This window comes from Pristiophorus japonicus, chromosome 8 (assembly GCF_044704955.1).
Source record: "Pristiophorus japonicus isolate sPriJap1 chromosome 8, sPriJap1.hap1, whole genome shotgun sequence".
Classification (NCBI taxonomy): Eukaryota; Metazoa; Chordata; class Chondrichthyes; family Pristiophoridae; genus Pristiophorus; species Pristiophorus japonicus.
In genome coordinates, this window is record NC_091984.1 from 182,694,438 (window position 1) to 182,718,036 (window position 23,599).

The 23,599-nt window shown below is 45.4% G+C and overlaps 1 protein-coding gene across 3 annotated transcripts in view; it reads left to right on the forward strand.

Moving 5' to 3' along the window:
- The window catches only part of LOC139268860 (citron Rho-interacting kinase-like), a 336,825-nt gene that overhangs the window by 262,475 nt on the left and 50,751 nt on the right, over positions 1-23,599 (forward strand). For all 3 annotated transcript variants that reach the window (XM_070887645.1, XM_070887646.1, XM_070887647.1), the window contains 2 exons: positions 576-713; positions 8,415-8,595. In XM_070887645.1, coding sequence (XP_070743746.1) covers positions 576-713; positions 8,415-8,595 — 319 coding nt within the window. The remainder of the gene's footprint in view (positions 1-575; positions 714-8,414; positions 8,596-23,599) is intronic.

Here is a 23,599-nt window from a genome sequence, read left to right on the forward strand (position 1 = left end):
TAAGGAAGTGTTGATCAATACAGTTATGCAGTTGTAATCCTGATGGAAATGTAAGCTTAAGAACAGTGGTATCAGAAAATACTTGAAGCATGGGTTAAATACACATTCAGCTGATGATATCAGGGTGCGTAAGCAAGTGGGATGTAGAGTTCCTGCTGCTGCATGCTGAATTTTGCAGACTACTACCATTGTTAATTTTGTTATTCCAAATCTAACTGAAGGCAAAATGCAAATTTTAAATAGTTATTTTAAAAATTAGTGATTCTCAACCTCTAGAGACGTAATCCTGTGAAAACAGCATCGTTTCAAGTTTTGAATACCTCATCGTGCCTACATGGATGCTTCAGCCAAAATCAGAAAATGTGTTGCTTGGAAATGAATTACACAGCATCATTGCAAAGTGAGGAGTAATGCAAAGCAATGGCACAGAATGGCTGTGTATAGCTGAAAGGGTGGTGTACTGTGAGGGGAAATTGCGTGGAGCAGTGTATCTGTGTGTCAGCTACTGGCAGGCACTCTAGAAAATAACTGCCACCAAATAACCATGGTCACCTTTGTCCTTTCCATTTTCCCAGAGTTTAGTCGGCAGTTGAAGGAACGTATGCACCACAACATTCCTCATCGTTTCACAGTTGGCCTGAACATGAGAGCCGCAAAGTGTGCTGTTTGTCTGGACACTGTGCATTTTGGCCGTCAAGCAGCAAAATGTGCAGGTGAGGAGTGAAGACAGATAAGTTCTTATGCTAACACACATTTATTTATGTATTTTACATGAAACAGTCCTACATTTTTTTTGAAGAAAATCCCAAAGTTCGGAAACTGTTATTACATACAGCAGTGCTCTAAATTAGAGCCATAAGATTCAACTTCATGACTAACTGCACCCTATTGCAACCTAATCTTAAATTTTTCCATCTTGTGTTCCCTATGAGTACGGGTCATAGCATCAGCGTGAGGCTGTTGTAGCCTTATCTCCAGCACGTGTTCCCTTCTATACATTTCCTATTGGGAGCGGCGGTTCAGTATGTTTTTGTTTAGGCTGCTGGTGATGAACACCCATTTTGCAGTAAAAATATTTTTAATATCCCTTCTTTTTGACTCTTCTCCTGCTGGTTATTTAAGCCAGTAATATGATGCGAGGGTAAAAAGCTCTTGCTTATTTAGACTTGACTATTCCAATGCTCTCCTGGTTGGCCTCCCATCGTCTATCCTTCGTAAACTTGAATTCACCCAAAATTCCCATTCATCCATCATCCCTATGCTCGCTGAGCTGCATTGGTCCCGGTACGGCAATGCCTTCATTTTAAAATTCTCATCCTTGCAAGAGTTCCTCAGGGCAGTGTCCTAGGCCCAACCATCAGCTGCTTCATAAATGACCTTCCCTCCATCATAAAGTCAGAAGTGGGGATGTTTGCTGATGATTGTACAGTGTTCAATTCCATTCGCAACTCCTCAGATAATGAAGCAGTCCATGCCCGCATGCAGCTAGACCCGGACAACATTCAGGCTTGGGCTGATAAGTGGGAAGCAACATTTGTGCCACACAAGTGCCAGGCAATGACCATCTCCAGCAAGAGAGAATCTAGCCACCACCCCTTGACATTCAATGGGGTTACCATCGCCAAATCCCCCACCATCAATATCCTGGGGGTCACCATTGACCAGAAACTTAACAGGACTAGCCACATAAATACTGTGGCTACAAGAGAAGGTCAGAGGCTGGGTATTCTGCGGCGAGTGTCTCACCTCCTGACTCCCCAAAGCTTTTCCACCATCTACAAGGCACAAGTCAGGAGTGTGATGGAATACTCTCCACTTGCCTGGATGGGTGCAGCTCCAAGATCACTCAAGATGCTCAACACCAAACAGGACAAAGCAGTCCACTTGATTGGCACCCCATCCACCACCTTAAACATTCACTCCCTCCACCATTGCCGCATCATGGCTGCAGATGCACTGCAGCAACTTGCCGAGGCATCTTCGACAGCACCTCCCAAACTCACAACTTCTACCACCTAGAAGGACAATGGCAGAGGGCACATGGGAACAGCAGCACCTGCAAGTTTCCCTCCCAAGTCACACACCATCCTGACTTGGAAATAAATCGCTGTTCCTTAATTGTCCCTGGGTCAAAATCCTGGAACTCCCTCCCTAACAGTACTATAGAATCATAGAAATTTACAGCACGGTAGGAGGCCATTTCGGCCCATCATGTCCGTGCCGGCCAACAAGAGGCTATCCAGTCTAATCCCACTTTCCAGCTGTAGATCCGTAGCCCTGCAGGTTACAGCACTTCAAGTGCACATCCTAATACTTTTTAAATGTGAGGGTTTCTGCCTCTACCACCCTTTCAGGCAGTGAGGTCCAGACCACCACAACCCTCCGGGTGAAGAAATTTCCCCTCAAATTCCCTCTAAACCATCTACCAATCACTTGAAATCTATGCCCCCTGATTGTTGACCCCTCGGCTAAGAGAAATAGGTCCTTTCTATCCACTATATCTAGGCCCTTCATCATTTTATACACCTCAATGAGGTCTCTCCTCAGCCTCCTCTGTTCCAAGGAAAACAAACCTAGCCTATCCAATCTGTCCTCATAGCTAAGATTCTCCCCTTCCTGATCACTTGCTATACCTGCATACTAACCTTTTGTGTTTCATGCACAAGTACCCCCAGGTCCCGCTGTACTGCGGCACTTTGCAATCTTTCTCCATTTAAATAATAACTTGCTCTTTGATTTTTTTTTGCCACAGTGCATAACCTCACACTTTCCAACATTATATCCATCTGCCAAATTTTTGTCCACTCACTTAGCCTGTCTATGTCTTTTTGCAGATGTTTTGTGTCCTCCTCACACATTGCTTTTCCTCCCATCTTTGTATCGTCAGCAAACTTGGCTACGTTACACTCAGTCCCCTCTTCCAAGTCGTTAATATAGATTGTAAATAGTTGGGGTCCCAGCACTGATCCCTGCGGCATCCCACTACTTACTGGTTGCCAACCAGAGAATGAACCATTTATCCCGACTCTCTGTTTTATGTTAGTTAGCCAATCCTCTATCCATGCTAATATATTACCCCCAACCCTGTGAACTTTTATTTTGTGCAGTAACCTTTTATGTGGCACCTTGTCAAATGCCTTCTGGAAGTCCAAATACACCACATCCACTGGTTCCCCTTTATCCACCCTGTTCGTTACATCCTCAAATAACTCCAGCAAATTTGTCAAACGTGACTTCCCCTTCATAAATCCATGCTGACTCTGCTGGTATCAACTGCAAACTTCTTAATCATGCCCCCTATATTGAAGCCTAGATCATTAATGTATACCACAAAAAGCAAGGGGCCTAGAACTGAACCCTGCAGAACCCCACTGGAAACAGCCTTCCAGTCACAAAAACACCCATCAACCATTATCCTCTGCTTCCTGCCTTTGAACCAATTTTAGATCCAACTTGTCACTTTGCCCTGAATCCCATGGGCTTTTACTTTCGTGACCAGTCTGCCATGTGGGACCTTATCAAAAGCTTTGCTAAAATCCATATTCACTACATCATACGCACTGCCCCCATTGACTCTCCTGGTTACCGCCACAAAAAATGTAATCAAGTTAGTCAGACACGACCTTCCCTTAACAAATCTGTGCTGACTATATCCTTCATTAATCTGTGTCTTTCTAAATGAAGATTTATCCTGTCCTTCAGAATTCTTTCTAATAATATTCCCACCACTGAAGTTAGGCTGACTGGCTGTAATTATTCGGTCTATCCCTTTCTCTCTCCTTAAACAAAGGTACCACATAAGCAGATCTCCGGCACCACACCTGAAGCCAGAGAAGATTGGAAAATGATGGTCAGAGCCCCTGCTATTTTCTCTCTTGTTTCGCTTAACAGCCTGGGATACATTTCATCCTGGCCTGGGGACTTAACCACTTTCAAAGCTGCTAAACCCCTTAATACCTCCTCTCTCACTCTGTTTATTTCATCTAATATTTCACACTCCTCCTCCTCCATAGCAGTGTCTGCGTCACCCCTCTCTTGTGAAAACAGATGCAAATTATTCATTAAGAACCATACCCACATCTCCCGCCTCCACACACAGATTACCCTCTTGGTCTCTAATAGGCTCTACCCTTTCTTTAGTTATCCTCTTGCTCTTGATATATTTATAAAACATATTTGGGTTTTTGCTTGATTTTACTTGCCAAAAATTTTTCATGCTGTCTCTTTGCTTTCCTAATATCCTTTTTAATTTCACCCCTGCAATTTCTATATTCCTCAACAGATCCTGCAGTATCTTTTTTTCTTTATCCTACCCTGCATATCCCCAGACATCCAGATTTGTTAGCCCCACCCTTTTTCTTTAAGGGCACATATTTGGTCTGAACCCTCCAGATCTCCTCCTTGAATGCCTCCCACTGCTCTGACACACTCTTACCTTCAAGTAGCTGTTTCCAGTCCACTATGGCTAAATCACCTCTCAGCTTAGCAAAATTGGCTTTTCCACAATTTAGAACTTTTATTCCTGGTCTATCCATGTCCTTTTCCATACCTACCTTAAATCTAACTGAATTATGGTCACTGGCACCGAAGTGCTCTCCCACTGATACCCCTCGCACCTGCCCAGCTTCATTTCTTAAAACTAAGTCCAGACTGCCCCCTCCCATGTTGGGCTTGCTACATACTGGCTAAAAAAAAGTTCTCCTTAATGCATTTGAGGAATTCCACACCCTGTATACCCTTCACAATAATTTTATCCCAGTTAATATTCGGGTAGTTGAAATCCCCTACTATTACTGCCCTATAGTTTTTGCACTTCTCAGAAATTTGCCTACATATTTGCTCTTCTATCTCCCTCTCACTGTTTGGGGGTCTATAGTACACTTCCAGCAGTGTGATCACTTCTTTTTTGTTTTTCAGTTGGACCCATATGACCTCCAACATATCATCCCTCCTCACAGCTGTAATAGTTTCTTTAATCAATACCGCAACCCCCCCTCCGTTTTTACCCCTCTCTCTATCCCGTCTGAAAAAGCTTCCAGCAGGAATGTTGAGCTGCCATACCTGCTCCTCTTTTAGCTATGTCTCTGTAATAGCTATAATATCATACTCCCAAGTGTCTACCTGTGCTCTCACCTCATCTGCCTTATTTTCTATACTCCTTGCATTGAAGTATATACCATTTAGTACAGTCATACCTTCTTGTTAACTATTTTCTCGCCCTTGTTTCCTCTGTCCTTCAAATTCACTTTCTATATTTTTGCTTTCCAATTCCAGCTTTACTTCTCTCCCTACTGAATCTGTTCTCAGGTTCCCATCCCCCTCCCAAGCCTCCTCAACATCACGAGCAACCCCCGCGAGGATATTGGTACCAGCTCTGTTGAGGCGGCTTGTACAGGTCCCACCGCCCCCAGAAGTGCTCCCAATGCCTCAGGAATCTAAAGTCCTCCCTCCTACACCACCTCTCCAGCCAAACACTCATCTGCTCTATTCTCCTATTTCTGTACTCACTACCTTTTGAGGTCCTGCTTTTTAATCTCTCTATTAGATCCCTAAACTCTGTCTGAAGGACCTCGTCCCTCTTTCTACCTATGTCATTGGTACCGATATGGACCACGACCACTGGCTGTTCATCCTCTTTCCGCACCCCGCACCCCCCCCCCCCCCAGAATGTCTTGCAGCTGCTCAGTGACATCCTTGACCCTGGCACCAGGGAGGCAACATACCATCCTAGAGTCATGTCTGCGGCCGCAGAAACACCTGTCTGCTCCCCTGACTATTGAATCCCCTACCACTATTTGCTCTTCCATTCTTCTTCCTTCCCCTCTGTGCAGCTGAGCCACCCATGGTGCCATGGACTTGGCTCTGGCTACACTCCCCAGAGGCACCATCACCCTCACCAGTACTCAGAAGAGAATACTGGTTGGAGAGCGAGATGGACTCCGGGAACTCCTGCACTAGTTGCCTGCTCCTCCTCTTCTGTCTGGCGGTCACCCACTCCCTCTCCGCCTGCGCGCACACTAGCTGTGGGGTGACCACCTCTAGAAGCGTGCTATCCACATAGCTCTCAGCCTCGCGGATGCACCGTAGTGACTCCAGCTGCCGCTCAAGTTCCGAAACCCGGAGCTCGAGCTGCAGTAGGTGGTGACACTTCCTGCACATGTGGTCGTCCAGGCTATGCGAAGCGTCCAGGATTTGCCACATGGCACAGGATGTGCATTCCACGGGACTGAGCTGCCCTGCCATGCTTCTATGTAATGGACTAAGATCTAACCCAGCAGAAATAAACTTAACCAAAAAAAAAAACATTCACCAACTAGTATAGTATTAGGCAGTCCCTCGTCTCGAGGATGACCTGCTTCCACACCAAAAAGAGATGAGTTCACAGGTGTTTCAATGAGGGACCTGACAATCTAAGTCCAGAACTAAATACTAAAGGGTGGAAGATGCCTGTGCATGGATTCTTTTAACGTGGGGTGGCCATTGCACACCAGCCACTACACGGGCTTGACGGAGCTAGGTCTTGATCCAGTGGCAAGGGTTAACCAAGACGACTGGAGACCAAGCTCTGCTGCACGGACCTAGTGTGCATGCATGCTCCTACTATCCATAGATCGCAGTGTGGGCTGGCCCGCGCTGCCCCTGGGACCTCTCCTCTCCTGGGCCCCGAACCCTCGCCTTTCCTGGGCCCCGATTATGACGCTCCTGGGCCCTGATCTCTCACTGCTCCTCCGCCCCGATCAAAAATGGAGCAGTCAGAAACAGGACATCAATTAGTCACCACTACTCACTAATCAGCTCTTTCCCTTCTGCCAACATCAAATTTTCAACTCTGACGTCACTTTTTCAAAAGCTGCCTCTGCTGATTTGCTGCTGCTGAGGACTGCTCTGTGCTCCTCCGATACTGCCGCCGCTGTTTAAACCTGGTCAGGTCGCTCCTTGGTGCTCTGCGCTCCTCCAATACTGCTGCTACTGTTTAAATCTGATCAGGCCACTATGGGAATACCTTCGCCTCACGGACTGCAGCAGTTTAAGAAGGCGGCTCACCACCACCTTCTCGAGGGAAATTAGGGATGGCCATGTCAGCGACGCCCACATTCCACAAATGAATATTTTTAAAATAATAATTGTTTTCAAATCCCTCCATGGCCTTGCCTCTGTAAGCTCCTCCAGCCCTTCATCCCTCCGCGATCTCTGGGCTCTTCCAATTCTGGCCTCTTGTGGATTCATGATTTTAATTACTCCACTATTGGGACTGTGCCTTCAGCTGTCTGGGCCCTAGGCTCTGGAATTCCATCCTTAAGCCTCCCTACCTCTCTACCTCTCCTCCTTTAAGATGCTCCTTGAAACGTACCTCTTTGACCAAGTTTTCGGTCATCTGCCCTAATATCTCTTTATGTGGCTCAGTGTCACATTTTTTTTGATAACGGGATGTTTTACTATGTTAAAGGCGCTATATAAATGCAAGTTGTTGTTTATTTCTCAGCAGCAAGTGGCATCTATGAGAAAGTAGAAAAGTGCACTTTGAATTCTTGATTTTACTAGGAAGTGAAATTTTCATTGTTCCACGAAGCTAGGTTCAGAATTTGTTTTCCTTTAAATTTGTTAAATACTGTAATTTTCTGATTGGCATTCTTTTAAAACCAGCTTTATTCAGTTGGAAATGAATGGGTCTAGAAGACCAGCCTAAAGATAATGCTGATGGGAGTTTGATCCTTGCAAGGATCAAAACTGGATAATGCAGAATTAATTAAAGCCCTTGCAGTCTCGGTGGAAACTAACAGTTACCTGCCTGTTCAGGAATTTTACAGAACCAGAGAACGATTGTCTAACTCAATCAGGTGAGCTTGAAAGTGATATGCTGAGAGTGTTTATTGTTCAATTTCTCTGGCAACAGATTGCATCTATAACTTGAGATGAACTCTTAAGCCAGTTCCCAAACCATGTGTATTTTTGTTTTTTTCAATTTCCCCCCTTGACTCTTCAGGACTTTGCAATGCCCATGGAGTACAGGAACATGGACATCATTCTTCGGCAAGTTTATGTTCTTGAATAGCTAAGAGAAGTCTGCTGCGCAATGGCTTGGGAGTCTCTACCAGGCTACTCTAGCATATCTCCTGGTGGTGAGCCAAATGCACTGTTGTCTGTGGCCTGGTAACAGATTGTCCACTCTCAGCTACTAGTGGTTTGTGGGGGGCTGGTGGAAGGTTCAGAAGATCAAGAAATTAGGATGAGGGACATGTCATTATCGAGGCTAACATCGTGCCAGTTTGAGAGAACGTAAAGAGAATTTCCAAGACTGAACTCCATTCTCCCACTATGTGTATTGCTAACATCCCTTTATGAATCCAACTGGGAGTAGTATTGGGTTTGTAGTGGAACCTGTTAATATTATTAAATGTGTGTATTTTACCTAGAATGCCAAGTGATGTGCCATCCTAAATGCTCCTCTTGCCTACCAGCAACATGTGGACTCCCTGCAGAATATGCTACACACTTCACAAAAGCATTTTGCCGTGACAAAATGAACTCACCTGGCTTGCAGCTAAAGGATCCAGCAGCAAATGTGCGACTGGAGGGCTGGATGAAGGTTCCCAGGTGAATATTCTTCAATGGAGCAGTGTCCCTAACATGAACTGAACTAAAGTGGGTTTTTAACTAAGAAAATCTGAATAATAAATTGCAGCTGAATGTAAGGTTTGGGAGAATTTCTCCTCTTGGAAAACTTGAATAAACTAGTTGATCTCCCGTGGCATTGCTCACAGACAAAAATAATAAAAAGTGTTGCCTCCCTCTCTTTCTGCCTGCTTGTTTCAGCTCAATAATTCTCTGCCATCTTCTGTCTTTCTGTTTCCTCTACTTTATCTCTCTCTTGCACTGTGGCTATCAAACACTTTCTATTGTTAATATGTACAGGTAAAACATCCAGAATCCTCGGGACTGAGTCTGTTCCGGTTTTTGGGTTTTTCCAGATTTCAGACAAGAAAATCAATAGTTTGAAATCTGGAATCCTCGACTGAATCCTTGCCGGGATTTGCACGGCGAGGTCTGAAATCCGACACGGATTCAGTCGAGGATTCTGGATTTCAAACTCTATTTTCTGTCTGAAATCCGGAATCCTCGACCGAATCCGTGATGGACTTGGGGTTTTGCTTCAAAAATGTCCACTTTTTGGACAATCAGCTATGCGTAAAATGTCTGGTTTTCGGGCAATTCCGATTTTCGGAGTTCCGGATTCGGGACTTTGCAACTTACCCATTTTTGATTCTTTATTTTCTCTTTCTCTCTCTCTCTCTCTCTCTCTCTCTCTCTCTCTCTCTCTCTCTCTCTCTACCTCTGTTCCCCTCCCCCTTCCCTCCTTTTGTATGAATCTTACATTACGCAAACATATTTAATTGGAGTCTTGAGGCAGCAGCAGCAGGAGTGTTTATTTAGAAATTGACTGCTCCATTCATGGTTGCTACAATTTAACGTTACGGATATTACATTCAGTGCTCTCCTCTCCTTGAGGTTGATAGAAGAAGAGCAAACAAAGAATACCAGGAAGATCTGATTACACCAGAAGTGGACTGTTCATTTGCAAAACTTTATCTACAGGATCAGGCACAATGCCCTGGCAATGTATTAACTGGCTCAGGTTTACCAGGAGCAGTTTGAGCCATCTGCTCCAAACAGACCTGCAGACAACATCCACCGCCGGTTAACGCCACCCTCAACTGTTTGTCCCTAACGCCTTCCCAATTCCCACAGGGGCCATCTATAATATAAACTAATTTGCAGCGCTCAAATGCATGAAACAGATGACTGGCGTATTGTTCACCAGATTCAACTGTTTCCTTACCTTTCCCGCTGAATAGCAACAATTTATTGCGTTGTTGTGTCCCCCAAAGTCCAGGAGGTTAATTAATGATACACCATGTAGGCATCCACGAGGCACAATCCGATGCCTTATATGAACTTAAAAGGGCTCTAGGGGCTGCATGACCCATTCCTGGGTTCTGTTCCATCAATGTTCAGCTGATCAGTAATCGGGAAAATCAGATCATGCAGGTCATTGCCCATTTCCCAAACAGAGGTCGCAATTTGTTCAATCTAATCTGTGCTGCAATTATTTGAAAGTGAAGGGAGATTGCAAGGATGGTGCCTTGGAGACTAAGGCTATGGCTAATGACAACCTTGCTTAAATAAAGTGCAACCAATATATTTTCTTACTCTGTGGAATGTATCCATTAATAATATTTTTCCCCAGATTCTTCCCCTCAGTGCCGACTGCCTGCTGCGTCTTGGTGGGAATCGCTTGTGATTGAGGTAGCATTGTGCTTCCTTGTGCTGGTTCCTGAGATGGCCCTGTACCTGCTTTCGCCATATCTGCTGTAGCAATAGCTGGCTTGTCCTTGCAGTTTTCTGGATGGACCTGATGTGATAGTGCCTTGAGGAACAGCAGTCTTTTCTGTGTTTATTATTAGCTGAAGTGCCAGTGTAAGATCCTCCTTTATTTCAAAAGATTCGACGTTGACCCAAATTGGTAGCAGAGATTAAAACTTTAATTCTTGATTTTATTCAGTACAAGCAAGGATCAGCATACCTTACAGTGTCTTAAGCAATGGTAACAAAACATAAAGCATAGTCATACTACGGTTATACCCTGGGTAAAAGTCGCAGGAGTTGTTGTCTGGCACCTGCGGCACGGTCCTCTGAGTTTATTATTCTTGTCTCCAGTTGTCCCGCACCTTCCTGCACAATCCCCCGAGTCTACTTTCCTTGCCTCCAGGTATCAAGCTCCAGTCTTTTACACTTAACCCTTACTGGGATCTTCTTTTTATACCTTTGCTTTCCATTCAAACCTATGAAGGTTCTCTGGTCCAATCACTAACTTACATTTAACCTTCTCCTTTCTTTCCACAAGGCCTTCTGTGTCACCTGACCTTACCCATGTTAATTCTTGTGCGTTTTTAAAGAAACAAAACATAAAACGTTCATTTTTTAAGTCTTATGCAGGCATCTTCCTTTTCTATCTGTTTTGCTACCTTATCAGTCTAGTTTCTAAGATTGCATAGATTTCAGCCCCAGCTGCTGTCCTGTTTTCCTCAATTTATTAATACTCCTGTCTTTTAAGGTCTGTGACTTCATGTCTTTTAGTTTGAATGCTCTGTTGTCTATGCTGCTTTATTAAAGTCAGTCAAGCTAGCTTATTTTCCCATCTTCCGTTGGTGCAAGCTGGTTATGATTTATTACTTTGCTTTGTGAGTTAATTATGATTACATATATGTGTGTTTATATAAAGTAAGTATTAATAAGATAATCAATGAGTTAATTAATAAGGAAATTATCTATAATCTCAGTCCACTCCTTGAGGGGAAGCAGACACTTCTCCGACGCCTCACTCAATCTTATTTCTTATCCTTCTGCAGGAAGCCCAATAATTCTAAGTTATTAGCATATCAACTAAGTACATACATTTCAAGCAACGCATCAGATACAGTTAACATTTAATCAACAAATTATGGACTTAAAATTATGGATTTATTTTCATCCTCCCCTTCCATTGTCCCAATTCAAATTCTATGTCGCTTTTTTAAAAATCCCTCTGACAGTTACCAGTGTGTTTAACTCTATCCTGATTGTTTTAAAGTCGGTTTCTCAATGGAGAATGTGTCAGTGCCATGATGATTTAAAAAGTTGTCTCACTCTCTCCTGAACCACATTAATCATTTCATGTCATGGCTGTTGCCAAGTAACTGAGCATGTGTGAGACCTGTTCTTCAGTGCAAATTCACCATGCATTTCCACATGCTAACTGCTTCATACGTGACAAATCGCATCTGCACACACAACAGTATCCCAATATAATGCCACACATGCCATCCGATACAAGCAATTCCTGAGCTTTTAGCTGATCTTATCAACAGATCGAAGTGTCTGGAGATCTTTGCTCATCTCCCACTGCATGGGTAGTGGCCAGACTATCAAATTCAGTTTTCTTAAAAAGTTCATAGGCAAGGTCACAAATCTCTCCAAGAGAAAGCTATCAATTTACTATTGTCACCTGCACTTTCCTGACTTTCATTAGAATGTACATCAATACCAGATTTCTACCTTTCGGTGAATTGCGCCCAGGTGATTAATTCTAATTCAACTAAGAAAAATTATTTTTAGAAAAATTCCCATTTGGTGGTGTAATGGAATATTTCCTATTTCTATCTTGCATCCTAAGTGGGGCATCCCATTAATTGCTATTCATATCTCATTCATGAGCCCTGGAGGTACTTTACTGTCCAATACAATTGGGCTGGAGATTTAGTTCGGGCCATTTTGTGGCAATATTCATGGCGGGGGCAGTAAGTATGGCGCCCTTTAAAAGTTTGCGCCTCCGTCTGTGAAATTCGCCTGAAACTCAGCTACATTGATCGGGGGTGCTAAATCAGGTGTTACACACCTGTGCTTGGCCGCCCCAACTGAAAACAGCAACGCAAAAAAAGCAAGTTTAATTGCGCATGGGCAGGTGCCTGCTATAGTTCCCCAGCCCAGCCAAATGTTTCGAGCGCGGAACTATAAGTTTGTGCATGCACAGTTCCACCTGTGCACTTTGAGCAGAGCGGGAGAATGGAGGAGCTGGAAGGACGCCAAGGATACGATGCTTCTCAGCCACGGCCGCTGAGGCACTGATACAGGCCATTGAGAGGAGGTGACCTGTCTTGCATCTTACTGGAGAAAGGAGGCCCGTGCCAAGAGTGTTTTGGAGTATTTAGAGGGAGATAGCACATGAAGCCTCTGCGAAACACGGTGCTTCGGACTGTGACCCAATGTCGCAAGAAGTTTAATTACCTCACGAGGGTCATCAGGGTGAGTACCCTTTGCATTAATGCACCACTGCCATGGTTCCAAGATTGCAAGATCACTATTTCACACAATGTAAAGTCTTTGAAGAAGCTGCCTCTTCTCTGTGTTCCAGGCCATGGTGTGGGTTGGTGAAGCCATCTGAAAGCTGGAGGCCCAGTTCACCATCCATGTCCTGTACATTCAGGCGTCGCGGATCCTCTTCTCCCCTATTCATTCTCGCCCCTCGTCGCACTACACTTTGACTCTTGATATGTGTTTGCCAAACGTCACCCTGAGCTGCAATCCCAGGTGGCTCTCACCTCCTCCCAATCTTCCCACATGCTCTGTTCTCAGCCACGCACATTATAATGCACATTTTTACACTTCCAGATAGTAGCAGCTACTCTACTATGGAAGGCAGGTGTGCCACACAATGAGCTCACACCCTATTCTTGTTCTTATTGTAGGGGAAATTGTTTCAGAATCACTGGGAGCTGCAGCATACTGGAGGTGGGAGAGCCTGATCTTCGGGACCTCACCTGAAGTGGAGCAGCGAGTGTCGGCCCTTATGGGCACCCCAGTTCGCGCGGTGTTCGGCAGCGAGGCAGAACCCCCTATGGATAGTGACTGTATGTGAATTGCGATTTATGAGAGTGCCTTGACCCCTGATATCAAATGGCCTACCCCTTTTACATATAGATATCCAATGCCACCTTCCTCTTGTCTCCCTGTCCCCTCCCCTGCTGCTAACCACATGTCTGTTGCTTTCTAATTACAGATGATCAGCCAGAAGTGCTGCAGCCTGCCTCTGAGGCATCAACGGATGACAAGGGAGGGGATGGCAGTGTGCTCACTGAGTGGGAGACGCCATCAGTCCCACCAAATTCGGTAACCACATCGGTAAAGGAGCCTGTGGCTCTTGGCCCCATTGGCCTACAGCAGCGCCCAGCGGGAGGGGAAGCTCTGAGCCCAGCTCCCCGGAGGTTGAGTCGGCCCAGGAGTCCCGCTGACAGACAGGCAGACGTGGACCTGGATTGGTGGTTATGTCCAGGGAGACCACACAAATGCACCTTGACATCATGGGTGCATTGGAGAGGGTCCCACAGAGCATCGACACAATCGTGGTGGAGACTGCCTCAAGCATTGCTTGTGCCTCTCAGGAGTCCATCCATGCCAGCTCACAGAGGGAGATGGGCTCAACGAGCGATAGCGGAGTCCCAGAGGGGATGGCGCATGCCATGGTTGACGTGCAGCAGCAATTGTATCACTGGCGCAAGCCATGCAAGAACTTCGTGATGTGATGCTGTCGGTGATTGCTGCCATGAACTCTCAGACTGCTGAGTTTCAGGCTCGGTGTGTTCTGAGTCAGTCTCCGTGTGATATGCTATCACGGACTGCTGCCATCCTCTCTGTTCCCCACAGTCCAACGGGGAAGTAACGGTGCCGAAGCAGGCCAGCAAGTTATACTCTCATATCGTGCTCCGGATGCTGACACTCCGCCCCGTGTGAGTGGCAGTGGGCCCCTGGAAATGGAAGGTGTTGTCCTTCAGCATTCCAGCTCCCACCACTACCACTCCGCGTTTGCACCTACCACGGTCGACACCTGAGCAATCCCAGACTGCTGCCGCCGATGCTAAGGCAGTGGAGTCCGCAGCCGGGCCTTCCGGGTCCAGGGCGTCCTGGTAGGCCCGTCTGTACTGTATGCCCCACACACACAGCAGCCCTCAAGCAGCCTTGCTGTAGGTACTGAGGTCACATTGAGGAGGAGAACTAGGCGTGGGAGGGGGGATAAAGGTGAGGGGTGGGAAATTTCAGGCAAAGTCTGAGTGACGACTTTGCCCACCATGGACAGATGTACTCCCAATTTAAATAATGGCTGTAAATATGTCGATACATTGTTTAACTTCATTGTGCTTGATGGTGTTTCAACAGAATGTTGTGTTTTGTTTTGTTTTGATACTTGCTGGGTGGGAGTTTGGTTTTGTTTGAGATAACGATGTTGGTATCCTAAGTAAAATGTTACTTTAACCGTTTTGCATTGGCCTTTTGTGTATGATTGTGGATTTTAACGCAGGTGTACCATTATCATGGCACATATCGCGGTCAGTATTAGCTGCATCCCTCAACGTCCTCCGTTCAAGAGAACCAATCCATTATGAACCGCTGATGTGTGGCTATTGCACCGGCAGCATCCACCGTGGATGGTGCTCTTCCTGGTGTCGCTGGCCATTCGGGGCCTCGCCAGGCTCCTATTCCTTGTCCTTCTCCTCCTCCTGAGGTGGGGGTGCAATCCCCACTGGCGATGCCTGGCCCCTCATGATGGCTAAGTTGTGTAGCATGCAGCACACCACAGTGAATTCCGACACCTGTTGAGGGGAGTATTGAAGGCTGCCTCCAGAGCTGGTGCAGGCATCGGAAGCGGAAACGCTGCTTGAGCACTTTTATTGTCTGCTCGATGTTGCGGGTGGCCGCATGGCTCTCATTGGTGAGATGCTCCGCTTCTGTGGTGGGGCTGCAGAGCGGAGTCATTAGCCAGATGGCTAGGCCGTAACCTTTGTCCCCGAGCAGTCAGCTGCGCCCTTCCCGTGGTGGCCGAAACAATCGTGGCACAGTGCTATCACGCAGGTTGAAAGCATCATGTGTGCTCCCTGGATAGCGGACTGTGAGGATGCACTGCGTGTGGTAGCATACCAGCTGCACGTTTAGAGAGTGATATCCCTTTTGCTTTCTGAATACCTCTGCGTTGTCGAATGGTGGTCGCAAAGCCACGTGTGTGCAGTCAATGACTCCTTGAACCCTCGGGAAGCCCGCAATCCTGCCAAACCCATGTGCCCGCTCATTCTGGCTCTCCCTGCTCATTGGGAATGTTATGAAATCCATTCTGCCGGCGTAGAGAACCATTGTGACGAGGCAAATGGAGCGATGTGCAGCATATTGAGAGATGCTGCATATGTCCCCTGATGCAGCCTGGATGGAGCCAGAGGCATAGCTGGGTCAGCGCCACAGTGATCTTCACTGCGATGGGCAGCACAGTCCTGGTGCCGATGTGAGGCTGCAGGTCTGCCTGTAGGACATGGCATATCCCTGTCAGCACTTCCCTTCGGAAGCAGAGCCTTCTCACACACCGTTCCTTAGAGAGCTGAAGATATGAGCGTTGCTGCCTGTAAACTCATGGGGTTGGGGGTAAGGCCTCCTGTCCAGACATCTACAGCCACTCATTTGTGGCCCGACATGGCCAACAGCACTTCCATCTTGATGCCGCCTAACGAGAGCATGGAGTAGGTGACACTGGCGAACTAGTAATGCCCCCATTAAATTATTTCACTGATGTTGTAAGGACCCTGTAATGACCGATAAATCTGCCGCTTTTATGACAGGCTCACGCAGCATGCTGAGCGGATAGATATGTGAAGAGAAAAAGATTAGTGAAAACAAACTTAGGTCCCTTGCAGTCAGTATCAGGTGAATTTATAATGGGGAACAAAGAAATGGCAGACCAGTTGAACAAATACTTTGGTTCTGTCTTCACGAAGGAAGACACAAATAACCTTCCGGAAATACTAGGGGACCGAGGGTCTAGCGAGAAGGAGGAACTGAAGGAAATCCGTATTAGTCAGGAAATTGTGTTAGGGAAATTGATGGGATTGAAGGCCGATAAATCCCCGGGGCCTGATAGCCTGCATCCCAGAGTACTTAAGGAAGTGGCCTTGAAATAGTGGATGCATTGGTGATCATTTTCCATTAGTCTATCGACTGGATCAATTCCTATGGACTGGAGGTTAGCTAATGTAACACCACTTTTTAAAAAAGGAGGGAGAGAGCAAGCGAGTAATTATAGACCGGTTAGCCTGACATCAGTAGTGGGGAAAATGTTGGAATCAATTATTAAAGGTGAAACAGCAGAACATTTGGAAAGCAGTGATAGGATCGGTCCAAGTCAGCATTGATTTATGAAAGGGAAATCATGCTTGACAAATCTTCTGAAATTTTTTGAGGATGTAACTAGTAGAATGGATAAGGGAGAGCCAGTGGATGTGGTGTATTTGGACTTTCAAAAGGCTTTTGACAAGGTCCCACATAAGAGTGTGCAAATGTATGTAATAGTCTGTAATGTATTGACGTGGATAGAGAACTGGTTGGCAGGCAGGAAGCAGAGAGTCGGGATAAATGAGTCCTTTTCAGAATGGCAGGCAATGACCAGTGGGATGCTGCAGGGCTCAGTGCTGGGACACCAGCTATTTACAATAAACATCAATGATTTAGATGAAGGAATTGAGTGTAATATCTCCAAGTTTACAGGTGACACTAAGCTGGGTGGCGGTATGAGCTGTGAGGAGGATGGTAAGAGGCTGCAGGGTTAGGTGAGTGGGCAAATGCATGCCAGATGCAATATAATGTGGATAAATGTGAGGTTATCCACTTTGGTGGCAAAAACATGAAGGCAGAATATTATCTGAATGGCAGTAGATTAGGAAAAGGGGAGATGCAACGAGAGCTGGGTGTCATGGTACATTAGTCATTTAAAGTTGGCAAGCAGGTACAGCAGGCGGTGAAGAAGGCAAATGGCATGTTGGCCTTCAAAACTAGGGGATTTGAGTATAGGAGCAGGGAGGTCTTACTGCAAGTTGTACAGGGCCTTGGTGAGGCTTCACCTGGAATATTGTGTTCAGTTTTGGTTTCCTAACCTGAGGAACGACGTTCTTGCTATTGAGAGAGTGCAGCGAAGGTTCACCAGACTGATTCCCGGGATGGCTGATCCATATGAGGAGAGACTGGATCAACTGGGCCTTTATTCACTGGAATTTAGAAGGATGAAAGGGGATCTCATAGAAACATAAAATTCTGACGGGACTGGACAGGTTAGATGCAGGAAGAATGTTCCTGATGTTGGGGAAGTCCAGAACCAGGGGTCACAGTCTAAGGATAAGGGGAAAGCCATTTAGGACCGAGATGAGGGGAAACTTCTTAACTCAGAGAGTTGTTAACCTGTGGAATTCTCTCCCGCAGAGAGTTGTTGATGCCAGTTCATTGGATATATTCAAGAGGGAGTTAGATATGGCCCTTACGGCTAAAGGGATCAAGGGGTATGGAGAGAAAGCAGGAAAGGGGTACTGAGGTGAATGATCAGCCATGATCTTATTGAATGGTGGTGCAGGCTCGAAGGGCCGAATGGCCTACTCCTGCACCTACTTTCTATGTTTCTATGAAACGTTGCACTCAATGTGACCTCTGATTTAGGATCCTCCCTCATTTTAAAATACGCTGCAGATAGCGCCAGCAGAGCGTGGAAGCGTCTGGTTTTTCGGGCGTGATTTGTGATGGATGTTAAATGCGGCGTTTCCACCTAATTTAGCGACCGGGGCGCTAGCGGGACGTTGCACGATGACTGACATCATGATCTGAATGAAACTAGAGCGAGACGGTAGTGGTTTGCACCGCCACAAAACCTGCACCAAATTTCGCGGTGGAGTGTTGGAAGCTAGCTGCTTTGGCGGTAAGTATTTCGAGACCCATTACCGCCTCTCCGGGGTACTAACAGGCGCAATCCAACCAAATATCCAGCCCCATATCTTTAAAACAAAAATCAAATGTTCCCACTTGGTCCAAGTTATTAACACATTTTGTTAGTTTATTTTAGAGGACCTTTTATTTCCCCAAAATATTGTTATATTGTGCCCCAGTCCATCTGTCTTATCAAAATTTTTCCAAAGTCCAAATCGCAGTTTTGCAGCTTTTGTCAATGTTTAATTTTATTACCCCAAAACCAGCTAAATTGCTTTCCACCAGTTTATTTTAATGAAGAAAATTTAACTATCTCCTTAAACTTGAGGTAGATTTCCACTTTTTGAGTCAATTTATCTTATCAATTCCAATTTCAGAAACAAGTGAGGCCCAGGCTCAGTGATTAATCATGGGGCTAGAAATTCAGTTTTTGGCGATATCTATTTTTTCCCGCCATTTTTCGGAAAAAATACCACTAAAAATGTCACCATTTTTTAAGGGGGTAAAATTAGCAAAAAAATTGCACCCGACGGTAAAATCGGCATTGCACGAGGATTCGCGGTGGAAACCACGGTCCTCACCAACTTTAGCCTATCACCGCCAAAAATACAGGCCCTGGGAGGGGAACAAACACACAAAAAATTGCAAAAATAATTGCAAAAATAAAAAATCAGAAAATATTCACTCTAAACTCAATTAATGAATCACTGAAAAAGAATTAAAAAATAAAAACTTCAACTTATCTTTTTGTAGGTTAAAGTTGTTCATACCTATTGCTGTTTCTGGGGCATCAACGCAAGCTTTTCTTAGGCGGCGTTTTTTCACCTTGAGTATGGATTTTTCGGAAAAAATACCACTAAAAACGTCGCCATTTTTTAAGGGGGTAAAATTAGCAATAAAATTGCACCCAACGGTAAAAATCGGCATTGCACGAGGATTCGCGGTGGAAACCACGGTCTTGATGCAAGGAGTATCCATAATAAGGTGGATGAATTAACTGTGCAAATAGATGTTAACAAATATGATGTGATTGGGATTACGGAGACATGGCTCCAGGATGATCAGGGCTGGGAACTCAACATCCAGGGGTATTCAACATTCAGGAAAGATAGAATAAAAGGAAAAGGAGGTGGGGTAGCATTGCTGGTTAAGGAGGAAATTGAGGCAATAGTTCGGAAGGACATTAGCTTGGATGATGTGGAATCTATATGGGTAGAGCTGCAGAACACCAAAGGGCAAAAAACGTTAGTGGGAGTTGTGTACAGACCTCCAAACAGTAGTAGTGATGTTGGGGAGGGCTTCAAACATGAAATTAGGGGTGCGTGCAATAAAGGTGCAGCAGTTATAATGGGTGACTTTAATATGCACATAGATTGGGCTAACCAAACTGGAAGCAATAAGGTGGAGGAGGATTTCCTGGAGTGCATAAGGGATGGTTTTTTAGACCAATATGTCGAGGAACCAACTAGGGGGGAGGCCATCTTAGACTGGGTGTTGTGTAATGAGAGAGGATTAATTAGCAATCTCGTTGTGCGAGACCCCTTGGGGAAGAGTGACCATAATATGGTGGAATTCTGCATTAGGATGGAGAATGAAACAGTTAATTCAGAGACCATGGTCCAGAACTTAAAGAAGGGTAACTTTGAAGGTATGAGGCGTGAATTGGCTAGGATAGATTGGCGAATGATACTGAAGGGGTTGACTGTGGATGGGCAATGGCAGACATTTAGAGACCGCATGGATGAACTACAACAATTGTACATTCCTGTCTGGCGTAAAAATAAAAAAGGGAAGGTGGCTCAACCATGGCTATCAAGGGAAATCAGGGACAGTATTAAAGCCAAGGAAGTGGCATACAAATTGGCCAGAAATAGCAGCGAACCCGGGGACTGGGAGAAATTTAGAACTCAGCAGAGGAGGACAAAGGGTTTGATTAGGGCAGGGAAAATGGAGTACGAGAAGAAGCTTGCAGGGAACATTAAGACGGATTGCAAAAGTTTCTATAGATATGTAAAGAGAAAAAGGTTAGTAAAGACAAACGTAGGTCCCCTGCAGTCAGAATCGGGAAGTCATAACGGGGAACAAAGAAATGGCGGACCAATTGAACAAGTACTTTGGTTCAGTATTCACTAAGGAGGACACAAACAACCTTCCGGATATAAAAGGGGTCGGAGGGTCTAGTAAGGAGGAGGAACTGAGGGAAATCCTTATTAGTCGGGAAATTGTGTTGGGGAAATTGATGGGATTGAAGGCAGATAAATCCCCAGGGTCTGATGGACTGCATCCCAGAGTACTTGAGGTGGCCTTGGAAATAGTGGATGCATTGACAGTCATTTTCCAACATTCCATTGACTCGGGATCAGTTCCTATGGAGTGGAGGGTAGCCAATGTAACCCCACTTTTTAAAAAAGGAGGGAGAGAGATAACACGGAATTATAGACCGGTCAGTCTGACATCGGTAGTAGGTAAAATGATGGAATCAATTATTAAGGATGTCATAGCAGTGCATTTGGAAAGAGGTGATATGATAGGTCCAAGTCAGCATGGATTTGTGAAAGGGAAATCATGCTTGACAAATCTTCTGGAATTTTTTGAGGATGTTTCCAGTAGAGTGGACAAGGGAGAACCAGTTGATGTGGTATATTTGGACTTTCAGAAGGCTTTCGACAAGGTCCCACACAAGAGATTAATGTGCAAAGTTAAAGCACATGGGATTGGGGGTAGTGTGCTGACATGGATTGAGAACTGGTTGGCAGACAGGAAGCAAAGAGTAGGAGTAAATGGGGACTGTTCAGAATGGCAGGCAGTGACTAGTGGGGTACCGCAAGGTTCTGTGCTGGGGCCCCAGCTGTTTACACTGTACATTAATGATTTAGACGAGGGGATTGAATGTAGTATCTCCAAATTTGCGGATGACACTAAGTTGGGTGGCAGTGTGAGCTGCGAGGAGGATGCTATGAGGCTGCAGAGCGACTTGGATAGGTTAGGTGAGTGGGCAAATGCATGGCAGATGAAGTATAATGTGGATAAATGTGAGGTTATCCACTTTGGTGGTAAAAACAGAGAGACAGACTATTATCTGAATGGTGACAGATTAGGAAAAGGGGAGGTGCAAAGAGACCTGGGTGTCTTGGTACATCAGTCATTGAAGGTTGGCATGCAGGTACAGCAGGCGGTTAAGAAAGCAAATGGCATGTTGGCCTTCATAGCGAGGGGATTTGAGTACAGGGGCAGGGAGGTGTTACTACAGTTGTACAGGGCCTTGGTGAGGCCACACCTGGAGTATTGTGTACAGTTTTGGTCTCCTAACCTGAGGAAGGACATTCTTGCTATTGAGGGAGTGCAGCAAAGGTTCACCAGACTGATTCCCGGGATGGCGGGACTGACCTATCAAGAAAGACTGGATCAACTGGGCTTGTATTCACTGGAGTTCAGAAGAATGAGAGGGGACCTCATCGAAACGTTTAAAATTCTGACTGATTTAGACAGGTTAGATGCAGGAAGAATGTTCCCAATGTTGGGGAAGTCCAGAACCAGGGGACACAGTCTAAGGATAAGGGGTAAGCCATTTAGGACCGAGATGAGGAGGAATTTCTTCACCCAGAGAGTGGTGAACCTGTGGAATTCTCTACCACAAAGTTGTTGAGGCCAATTCACTAAATATATTCAAAAAGGAGTTAGATGAAGTCCTTAATACTAGGGGGATCAAGGGGTATGGTGAGAAAGCAGGAATGGGGTACTGAAGTTGCATGTTCAGCCATGAACTCATTGAATGGCGGTGCAGGCTCGAAGGGCCGAATAGCCTACTCCTGCACCTATTTTCTATGTTTCTATGATTCGCCGAACAGCCAATTTTAAGCGGTTGCATTTTTTTGGGGTGTTGCACGTCGTCGATCCACTTTTTGGCGATATTTCAAACCCGCCGGTCATTAATTTTGGCCAATTTATGTGAGTACCTTTTACCGGCAAAAAAGGCGAAATATCGCTGAAAAAACATGCGCAAGGCTGGTCAATTTCGCCCACATGATGTTTTAACATTTGAGATCGAAATACCCACAATTAGTTCACAAGGTAACATCCATATCTCCCCTTTTTGAGCACTCTGTCTCGGGAGATAACAAATGGGTTAAGTTCAAGCTTTAGAAAGGCAAAGTCTTTAGTCCAAAATGTCATCATGCTGTGACATTTGATGTCTGCCGATGTCTGCATATATGTTCCTGAATTCTTAAAACTGCTGGATCTCTTGCTAGGCCATCAATATTCACGTGGACTGGAAAGCCATGGTCACTTGTTTTAAACAAAAGGAAACCGAATCCATTGTAGCTCTGTTTCAGAGCCGATGGGGTTAGTTTGTCAAATCATAAAGTTTCTTTTGCACTGGTAGCATTCTCACCTCTGAGTCAAAATGCCATTGGTTCGAGCCCTACTCTAGGACTTGAACGCATAATCTAGATTTGCACATGAGTTCAGTATTGAGGGTGTGCTGAGCTCTGAGGGACCCTACTGCATGGGTGGGTGTTCAAACAAAATTATTAGGGGCTGAACTCATAAGTCCTGCCCTGGGTGTGCCTATAATGAAAATTCTACTTCATAATCTGTCTCTTTGTGTTTTCGGATCTTTCTCTCTGTCTGGGTCCCTTTCATATAAAATTCTGACGGAACTGGACAGGTTAGATGCAGGAAGAATGTTCCCAATGTTGGGGAAGTCCAGAATCAGGGGGCACAGTCTAAGGATAAGGGGTAAGCCATTTAGGACCGAGATGAGGAGAAACTTCTTCACTCAGAGAGTGGTGAACCTGTGGGATTCTCTACCGCAGAGAGTTGTTGATGCCAGTTCGTTAGATATATTCAAGAGGGAGTTAGATATGGCCCTGACCGCTAAAGGGATCAAGGGGTATGGAGAGAAAGCAGGATAGGGGTACTAAGCTGAATGATCAGCCATGATCATATTGAATGGTGGTGCAGGCTCGAAGGGCCGAATGGCCTACTCCTGCACCTATTTTCTATGTTTCATTTTTTTTCCTCCTCCTCACTTTTGTTTTTGAGCTGCTTTTTATCTCAGGGACCTGGTGCTAGGGTAAGAGCGCCACCCCTCTGCTGAATGCAGAAATTATCTTGTCTCTTCCTGTACATGCAAAAGTAACTAGTGACAGTGGGGTGGGATGGGAGTTCAGTCCAGAGGGAGAAACTAGAATTAGGGAAATGCATAATCTGTGTCGATTTCAGGGGAGTATTTGCAGCAGGCTGGAGTATCGAACCTTAGCAGTGTGGCCCAATTACA